A 10,371-nucleotide genomic window follows, 5' to 3' on the forward strand; every position below is an offset into this window, starting at 1 on the left:
GATGTCTTGTGTGTGTGTGTGTGTGTGTGGTCAAAGAGCTCAACACTTGATTGAGGACATACGATAAGAGAGATAATATATATTTCTTTATTCTAGACTCCATAAAACAACAAACACAAATACAACAACAATATATAAAATGCAATACAACACAACACAAGGACACAGGTCCAACCATTGCAGCTAAAAAGTCCCCCTTGTTTAAAAAAAGATACAAACACTTGTTCCATTGCTTCCAGAAACAAATACCTGGTGTCACTCGGTGCTGGGTCAGCCAAGGCTTTTAATAATAATAATAATAATAATAATACATTTTATTTGGAGGCGCCTTTCAAGTCACCCAAGGTCACCTTACAATAAAATAAAATAATACAGTATAAATGATTAAAAGCATGAAAGATAGAAACAACATTAAAGCAGAACATCAACATAAAGACAAGTGAAGTGCACAGGGTCCAGTTATAAAGAGTATGCCAGTTTGAACAGGTGAGTTCTGAGTTGAGACTTGAATGATGTGATGGAGTCTGATTGTCTTATGTGTGTGTGGGGGGGGGGGGGAGGGAGTTCCAGAGCTTGGGTTTAAGATATGTACTTTTTTCATTTCCCGGCCACTTCATCAGCATCCTCTTGTTTCCAGGTTCAAAGCCAAGCTGTGGCTGTGCGAGTCCCACCCTCTGTCCCTGGCCGAACAGGTGGTGCCCATCATCGACCTCATGGCCATCTCCAACGGGCTGTTCGCCAAGCTGCGAGACTTCATCACTCTGCGTCTGCCGCCCGGCTTCCCCGTCATGATCGGTGAGCGCCGCGGAGAGAGAGAGCGAGACGGATGGGGAGCGCTTCGAGGGGGAGGGAGGGAGGGAGGGAGGTCAGATAATGTCGGACGATGGGAAATTAGAATGGATACACAGGTGGACGGAGAGAAATGAAGACAAAGCGAGTGGAAAGGACAAACAGAAACGTCTATATATGCTCAGTTAAAAGATAATAATGGATGTCAGGACGAATAAAGACGTCGCCTTCTGCTCACCCCCCCCCCCCCCCCCCGCAGAGATCCCGCTGTACCACATCCTCAACGCCAGGATCACCTTCAGCAACCTGAACGGCTGCGAGGAAGGCTCCGGCAACCGGGCGGACAACGACGTGGGGGTGGAGGGGGACGGACGGAGGGACGCCCCGAGGACGGAGACCCCATCGCCGGGCAGCGACTCCTCCAGCGTGTCCAGCTCCAGCTCCACCAGTGAGAAACGCCCCCCCCCCAATGCACCTGTATGCATGTTGTATATCGGAAAATCTTCTTCTTCTTCAACGGATGAGTGTCCACTGCAGATTTATTTTCCAACGAGCTGTTGTATGAATCTTCACTAACTTTTACTGCAGAATCCAAGCGTATTTATTGGGAGTTTTCTGTATCCCTATGTTCAAGCCTGCATGCACGCCGAGGGGGAGATATCATTTATTGTGGGACCGCTCAGAAGGAACCTCTTTATCTTGAGTTATGGTCCTGCAATAAAGTGAAAAACATCCACTGTGGATGAGAAGGGGACGAAGTCACCCATTGGCCGGGCCCTAAAACATACCACGCTACCTCACATTACTTATTGAACATTATTCTGGAGTGAAGATGATTTTAAACTCGCGTGGCGAGGCCTTAAGGGAGGGGGAACCAACAACGCCACCTCGGGACTTACAAGAAATATAAGTTTAACCCTCCTATTACCTTTGGGGTCAATTTGACCCCATTCGATGTTTAACGTCTCTAAAAAATGATTGACATCATTTTGTTTGCTTCGTATTTCATGACTTTTCCTAATTTATTGGGGACAACTGGGAAAACATCAAATTCACATGATGATATGTTTTCAATGTCCTGAACACAACTTGTTCGCAGCGGTGTTCTTTGGGGTCAATTTGACCCCAGGCTGTTTGTCACCTTGTCAAACATATAAGAAATATCAACTTTTTTATTTATTTAAAGGGCTATTTAGGTACTCAACAAACAGACATATGGTACCTGACACTTAAACTTGGGAAACAATATTAATTCTAATAATTGTCTGTATGTTTGCTGGGGTCAAATTGACCGCAAGAGTAAAAGATGTTAGTAAATTTGAAGGTAACAGGAGGGTTAATAACCTCAATATATAGTTTGAGAAGTGTTAAGGACGCCGATTCGTTCCCGATATTTGGCCAGAGTAAAAAAATACATAATTTTAATACAGGAAACCATGAAAATAATCAAAAACAAAACAATTAAAAGCCACACATACATTTACAACGGCCAAACCGTGCACAACAGGAGTAAAAACAAGCATAACGGAGACAGCAGCAGGTGAACCGAGAGCCGCCACAGGGCGAGGACAGGGGCCCAAAGGGAGCGAGGCCACGGCAACAGGGGCCTTTTATATGCGGCCGCTGATTGGGGGGCGGAGCCAACCTGAGGCCTGCGTTCAAAACCCTCCCCTTCCTTCTCTGAGGAGCGTTCCCCACGAGCGATGGAGACTCAAGTTCACGCTGAATGAATGAATGAATCCTGTACGGTCATTTTCTCATGCACGTGCATACAATTTCATTTGAGTAAACGAATACATATGAATACAAGTTTAAGACCAACGTTATTTTTCTCTGCAGTTTCTTTTACCTTGTTTACTCGTAACTTTTGCCCTTCGCCGTGTGCCGCAGCGTCGTGTCGAGCCGGAGAGATTCCCCCGTGTGTGTTCGAGGCCCCGGCCGGATACTCCATGCTCACGGGAGGCAAGCAGAGAGACAGCATGAGGGACGAGGAGGAGGACCTGCTGCAGTTTGCCATACAGCAGAGTCTGCTGGAGGCCGGCTCCGAATACGACCAGGTGAGAGGATGTTGCCATGGCGACTGTTGCTGGGAAGGTTCAGTTTAATCAACCGGCCTACTAATTAAGCTCAGATTGTATTTGTTATTGACCACCGGCTCGCTGTGGATAGCGAATGAATAGCGCCTTGGCTTTAGTTGGCTGTAGCAAGCTAGTTAGCTTTTTATCAGATTAGATTAGAAAACTTTATTAATCCCAAAGTGGAGAAACTAATTTGCTCAGTTCACAGAGCACAACAGACAAGAAACACTACAAACCAGACGATGCCCCATGAAACCTGACCATCAGAAAGATACAAAATCTAAATAATTAAAAACAACTAAAGGTGTTCATTAAAAAAATCAAACTGCTGTTTTTTTTTGGTGTGTACAAGTTTACAAGTTAAAGATAATTAATGGGGTGCCGGGGCTGTTTTTGTGTGTTTTTGTTGTTGTATTTGAGTGTATACTCATGTATGTGTATGTATATATATATATGTATATATATATATACATATATATATATATATATATGTGTGTATGTATCATTTTGCCCTGTTTGATTTTAATTCAACATTTTCATATCTGTCTGACATTTTTGTATTTGTTACATGTTAATATATCTAAACGAATAAAAAAATTAGGTGAAAAAATCATAAAATCAAACTGCTGCTGGAACATCAGACGTCTAATACATGACACACCTGGCTCGCCGAGTTATGTTTGCTATACGCGACGATTGGGCAATCGCAATAAAGGGGGCGGGGCTTACAGACAATCAAAACCGTCAATCATCTCACATTTGATTTTGTTGAAAAGGTTGCGCTTGTAAGTGCGTGTATTCCTCCCCTGCCTCCGTGTAAAGTTCGACATTACCGCAGATTGCAAACGTTTTACATCCCCCCTGTTCAAGGTTCACGGAGCCACGTTGCCATGCCGACCGAGCTGCCCGATACTCCCCCTATGTAATACCCGGTATTGTATAACAAAATGACAGCAGTCAATTCACCAACAAGTCCAACAATACCAGACAAACAGCACAATACTGAAGCCAAATTAATACGCAGAATAAATTGCCTTTGAGGTGTGGAGCCCGGACCCTTTATATTCAACACGGCCCCGGGATAGGTGCTGTTTTGAAATCCCAGAGATCGTGGGCCTCATAGTCCTTGACCTTCCTCCAGAGGTGCGGGGAGGGAAGTATAAATAGGCTCCGTGAGAGCGCTGCTGCTGAGGATTTGTTGCGGGAAGTTGTAGAATCATCCTCCGCAGCCTCCGGTCCTGATGCCTTAAAGGACCACACTGCTAATGCTTCACAAGAAATAGCATGAATGACATATCGCTTTTCATCTTGGTTGTAAATCCTTATCTTTCCTTCACGATTTCCTTTAAATTGACACAAGGAGTCGAGAGAGAGGTGGGCCGCATTCAACGCGGTTGTTTTGCCTCATGCCGCATAACCACACAACTTGGGGAAATTAACCAAGATTCGGATGAAATCATGTCAACTATCTCAACTAAAATATTTAAAATTAGAAATTAAATGATGGACCCGATAGAAGAAGGTATAGGAACAGAGCCGGATTGACCGGCTCTGGGGAGCTAAAATAAAGGGCCTCAGATACATGTTACAGAATAAAAGTAAATATTAAAAGTATTCTAACGAGATGAAAAAGCCATACATCCTCAAAATCGTGATTTAGAGCAAATGGTATTCAGGTGCCGCCTATCAATATTAATAGCTGTATCACTCATAATAATATTGGGTGTGTTTAACAGGTGTCTATCAATATTAATAGCTGTATCACTAGTCATGATATTGGGCGAGTGTACAGGAGAACCAAGGCCAGCTGGATCGATCTAGTTCCCATTCAGTCGGTTCATAATTCATAATCAAGCCGAGAGGTACTTTAGCGTACATCAACATGGAAAGGCCTGCTGGGACCGTGCCGTTGCTTTAAATGCAGCGCCGTCTCTTTACTCGTCCGCTACTCACTTCCTGTGTCCGCTCTCTGACTTCCTGTGCCTCCTCTCTGAGTCCAGGTGACCATCTGGGAGGCGCTGACCAACAGCAAGCCGGGAACACACCCTCTGCCCTGTGAGCCGAGTCGTCTGGAGAGGTCAGACGTCTCTTTTTCTTCAATCTTTTTTGATTTATTTTCCTCTCTTCATCCTCCATCCTTCTCTCTTTTATATCCTCAGGCTTGCTCTCTGTTCTGTAAATCACGATACAGTCCAACCCCTATATTATCAGGAGAGAAAAGAACAACCAGCAGCTGCAGATAAAGTCGGATCAAACGCATCAGTTGTTTGAAATGAACGGGACTTTTATCTTCAAAAGAAAAATAACATGAGTGTCAGGAGAAAGGCGATATCCTGCTGTTCTTTCAACTCTATTGTCCCCGACTTCCTCTCACTTCTGTTATTCACTGTTTTACAGTCTTCCATTGTATTCTTTTTTTTCCATCCTGCAGATCTTTCCCGCCATCCCTGACTCACATCCTGTATTCCTGTCCTGTCCTCCCCAACTCCATTCTCTTATCCATCCTGCTATTCTCCTCTCGTCTCCTATTGTGTGTGTGTGTGTGTGTGTGTGTGTGATGGGGGAGTTTCCTGCAGTACTGCTGTTGACTTTAGCGCGTTATCTCTCGACGTGTTTTCTCTCCCCTGTTTGCAGGCGAGGGGATGGATACACACTCTTCCCCTTGTTTGACACAATCTTGCTGTTGCAGTGTTCACTGACATCAGTGTTACGATGTTTGAGGAAACCGGGGTGGTTATATAATTCATGTCCTGCGAGGGGTAAAGAAGAAAAAAAAGAAAAGGCAAGCTTGGCTGTTTTTGATTGAACATGTGATACCGTGAAACTACATTATTCTGCAGGCGTTATGGAAACTATTTAGACATTTTAAAAAGACTCTTCGACATGTCCTCTTTGTGACAAGAAATAAATGATCCTAAAAAGTTCTAAAAAAAAGGAAAACTAGAATATAGAACATGATACCACTTTTGGGTAATTATGGATTAGCTATCATCTAACTTTTGGCTTTCCGGGTTGTGAAGAATGTTAGCTATTCCCCCCCAACTCATTCAGAATCCAAAGGTCACTCTCTCCATTTGAATCCATTTCACAATATCAATATCTTTCCCCGTATGGATCGGCGTCGCGTCAACAGCTCCGAGCAACGCCGTTGTCCCGTTTCCGTCTTTTTCTTAAAGTGACCGTGGCGTAAGTTATTAATAAGCCATCGATTCCAAAGCCGCCGCCAAAAGGTCAAAAGCAAACGTCAGAAATGAATCTGCAGCCATATAAACGTTGATAAATCAACAATCCAGTCAGCTTGTAATAGCAGTTAAAGGAGCTAAATGCTACATTCCCGATAGTCATGTGACCTCCTTCCAGCCTTAAAGTTGGAAAGGCGCATACAGCGGTCATTGCATGAAAGACATATCGCATTAACTTTGGTGTTTTCTACGGTCGCTATAAATTCAATAAATAATAATAATAATTTTTTCCGTCTTTCATTCACGGTTGACTTTAATGTCGTGAGCTGCGGTGTCATGAAAAGTTCATTCAAAGTTAAAGAAAAGAAAAGGAAAAAGGTTTTTTTTGTTTGTGTTTGGTGTGGTGTGGTGGTGCAGCGTGCACCAGAAAAGTGCAGCAGCGCAAGCAAAGCAAACAAACACAAACATGTGTGCATTCAGGTGCATTCAACATGGCCGCCGGAGCATTCCATCATTTCAATATGCAAATGAGCAGAACAATCATGGGAGGGATGTTGTGAATAGTTTGAGTGGAAGTTTGACTCCAGTGTCAGAATGTGTGTTTTCATGGTTCCCAGCTTTCACAGCTAGATATTCACACACTCAGTCATGTGACCAGCCTCAACTAAACTTCTAGTTTCTCTGATTGACACAATGAAATGAAGTGGGCGTGTTTTTCGTCCCAGAGCAGGTGTTCAGCGCCTCTGTTCTTCCATCCTCCCCCTCCCCCCACACAGGACCCCCCAGCACAAGCCCCGAGCCCCCTCCAGCCTCTCCTCCACCCCCTCCAAGAAGCCGCCGACCGCCTGCAGCTACAACGAGCAGCTGCGCATCGCCATGGAGATCTCGGCTCGAGAGCAGGAAGAGGCGGAGCTTCGGCGGCGGCGGGAAGAGGCCGAGCTGCAGCGCATCATCCGGCTGTCACTCATGGAGAAATGAGAGCCGAGCGGCGGCCCAGCATGGGGTCTGAGGGAGGGGGGAGGGGGGAGGGGTTCGGACCAAGGGCACATGGGAGGAAAGGGCAGTAAAGGCTCTTTTTCTTTTTTATAAAAGCACACACGCCGGAAGTAAACGGCAGAATCATCTCGCTGGCTCCACGCCACCAATCGGCCTCCTTCTCTCTTCTCTCTCACCCGTCTCCTTCTCCGGACCTTTCCCCCCGGGAAGCCACGCAGAGACGTCACTTTGCTCCCTCTGGGGCCCCGGGGTCTGGTACTTTAGGCCGGTGCCAGTTTACAACCAACGATACATCCAATACAACACGTCTAGTGTGTGTGTGTGTGTGTGTGTGTGTGTCAGCTCTAAGCACAGTTAACAGGTCACCTTCTGACCTGAAAACACATCGACACACACAGTCGAGCTGTGTGGATGTTTCCAGTCTTAACTGATATTTTAGGAAAGAGAGAATACTGTAACCTCGTTTGAGTCGAACGTGGACAAAACCCCGACGTCGAATGAAAACTAAAGAAGAAAAAAAGACTGACTTTAAACTTTTCGTTTTTTTATTTGCACAACATCCAGATGTACTGTATTTAGCTCGTTGGCAGATGGCGTACAGTACATGACCGTTAATGGATGTAGATGACGAGCACAAGCTCGGCTCTGGGTTCAGACTTCACAGACGGGGCGAGACCGAATGAGTGTGTGGCTATACGCCTGCGTGTGTAATTCAAATAATAAAGGGACTCGATCGTGGGGGTTTTTTTGGGAAGTGGATTGTGGAATAAAATGTGTTACGTGTACATTTGCATCCTCTCACCTTACATGAGCGGATGATTTCCTTTCAAATGCGTGTCGAAGCATGCTCTGCGCTCGCGTGAGGTTCATCGAGTCCGACTCGAGCCTGGAGTCGAGATGACGACATCACGGCACGCTCTCGGAGGGCCTCGCTGGTTCCACAAATCTGAAAAATCACCCGCGAAAACAACAACTGTGGAGCGCCGTGTTCTCAAATTGGAACGATTGTTTCGGTCTTGCTCTCATCATTGTGAGTCGCATCACATCACGAGAGCTCGAGGCCGACCGAGCACCGAGGAGCACATTTGGTAGTTTTGCGGATGCGACATTTTGAATTTTTTTTCCATTTTTGTTGTTGTGTTGCATTATTTCTTCAAAATAAATGTAGGCTACAACTTCTGTCACTAATATCAGCACAAAACAGAGGAGGACCACCTCGGCCTCCTCTCCGATTCACATTTATTTAAGCTTGCCTGATCGATTACGATATGTTCAGTTGTTGTTTTTTTACTTTTTAAAAAGAGACGCAGCGAAGATGTTTTCGTGGTGAACGCCGGGGACGCGAGTCGAGACAATGATTCAAATAAAGAAACATCTTTTTTTGGAACATGAGTGGCTTCTTCTTTTCTTCAAATCCCTTGACCACACACACACACACACACACACACACACACAAAGTTCCAGCTGCAGCTTTTCCACTGGAAAGTTAAGTTTCCTCCCGAGTGAAGGACGCCGACAAAGGCACTTAATTTCTCTGCAGCGTCACCAGAGGGTTGATCTGTTTTTAGCAGCGCCCTCCTCCATCATCATCATCAGGCATGAGAATCCCTCACCTTTCGGCGAAATTCGCCGTTTTGAAACCAAAATAGGTGACTTACGTGAATCGTGTAGATCCGAAGAGTTTTTATTTTGGGGTGGGGGGGGTCAATTGGCCGGCCGGCGTTTATGAGATTGGAGTGGGACGCGGAGAAAGTGTGAAGTGTTGCTCTTCGCAATAAAACATCTTTGATGGGACGTGTCGCGTCTCGGCCAATCAGCGTCAAGATGTCTTCAGCGTTTGGTGGTTTAGGTTAGCTTGAATGTTAGCCGCTACTTCTGCTGCTGTCGCGCTGCACGGTGGAGCGATGCTAACAAAGTACCCGTACGTTAAGAGCGATGTGATTTAGCATATCTTTAGTCTGAATACTTCATTAAAAGAGCGATCAGAGCGCACGCGCTGCTCCGTGTCAAGCTGTTTGCACGCGCAGCGCTCACAGCGAGGGGCGTTAAGTGGTGGAATTTTCGGCTTTAAAAATAAAAATAAAAAAAGATGCCAGAAGTGAAATGTTTAAATTCAGTCTGTAAAGTTCTGTAACTCTACAGCTGCTCTTCCTGATGAACTCTGTATCCTCTGGTCAGAGACTAACGGCCTCATAGACTGTATAATCATTGATCAATGCTATGATGGCTCCATGTAGTTTCATTAATATCTTGCTGTATTAATACTAATATTACTGCTATTTGTTAAGTGTTGAAAAAGTTGGTAAAAAGTGAACCATACAGATATTTTATTTATTACTATTATAGATAAATATACCAGTATCGTATTTATGGTATACTGTTTTTATGGTATTGTATCATATTTATGGCAGGTATGGTTTAGAAGATCGTGACAACCAGGTAGAGGCAGAACAGACTCGAGGAACAGACTCATGACTCAGCAGAGCACAAGACTTGAAGACTTGTTCACACAAACAACAAAAAGGAAGTTGGTTCATGAATGACCATATTATACACAATATTACTATTATTATAGTATTATAGGGCCCGATCACTGACTTGGTGTCAGAATGGAGGACCTATAGATTATCATACAACGTCCAACATCGATGTTCGTGGAAGTCACCCCCCCCCCCCGCGCACCTATCCTCCTCACCTTTTTCACCCCTGACCCGTTTTCATGCCTGCATCATCCTCACTGTGACATGGAGTCCCGGCACCTCGACCTAATCCATTATTCAAGGCCCGTCGGGGAGGAACAGGGCAATTTAGAGATTCTAAACCCTCCAAGAAACCCCACCGCTTTGCTTTGTGTGCAACGGCTGCTCTCTGTGGGTTGAGAGACTCGCAGTGTGAACAAGTCCTCCAACCAGCTGCTCTGCCCACCGAGGTCAGTGGAGTTGGTGAAAATCAATCAACCAATTAAGGGATCCGAGCTTACCTCTTGATACATGACAACCAGCTAAGATTATATGTATTTATAAAGTCATAGTATTGTATGTAAACATACAAAACGTAATATTACGGAATAGAAAAAAAAAGTTTCATTCAGAATAGAAAGTCAACGACATTGCAAATGTCATAATTGATGTGCAAGTCTTTTTTTTTTAAGTCATAAAAAGTCTTCAAAGTTAATGATATAAAGTCATACTAATGGAACAAAGAAAAAGTCACTATGAAAATCATATAAAGTCTGTATAAAATGAGTATAATAAAAGAAATATGCCATCTATGGCCGCGGCTACAGCGCGAAGGTGACACGTTGAGTCCGACAAATTTCCCCTTGG

General features: G+C 44.6%; 1 protein-coding gene across 3 annotated transcripts in view; it reads left to right on the forward strand.

Annotated features, from left to right (window-relative positions):
- ankrd13b (ankyrin repeat domain 13B) overlaps positions 1 to 8,437 on the forward strand; it is a 37,238-nt gene extending 28,801 nt beyond the window's left edge. Inside the window, exons 11-16 of one of the 3 annotated variants that reach the window (XM_056441519.1) lie at positions 638 to 795; positions 1,049 to 1,237; positions 2,680 to 2,846; positions 4,868 to 4,944; positions 5,502 to 5,649; positions 6,826 to 8,437. In XM_056441519.1, coding sequence (XP_056297494.1) covers positions 638 to 795; positions 1,049 to 1,237; positions 2,680 to 2,846; positions 4,868 to 4,944; positions 5,502 to 5,649; positions 6,826 to 7,116 — 1,030 coding nt within the window. In that variant the 3' untranslated portion in view covers positions 7,117 to 8,437. Of the gene's footprint in view, positions 1 to 637; positions 796 to 1,048; positions 1,238 to 2,679; positions 2,847 to 4,867; positions 4,945 to 5,501; positions 6,220 to 6,825 lie in introns of those variants that run through there. The other 2 variants (XM_056441520.1, XM_056441521.1) reach the window with 2 other exon arrangements.
- Positions 8,438 to 10,371: the final 1,934 nt, after the last annotated feature.

Source organism: Pseudoliparis swirei, chromosome 20 (genome assembly GCF_029220125.1).
Source record: "Pseudoliparis swirei isolate HS2019 ecotype Mariana Trench chromosome 20, NWPU_hadal_v1, whole genome shotgun sequence".
NCBI classification, from domain to species: Eukaryota; Metazoa; Chordata; class Actinopteri; order Perciformes; family Liparidae; genus Pseudoliparis; species Pseudoliparis swirei.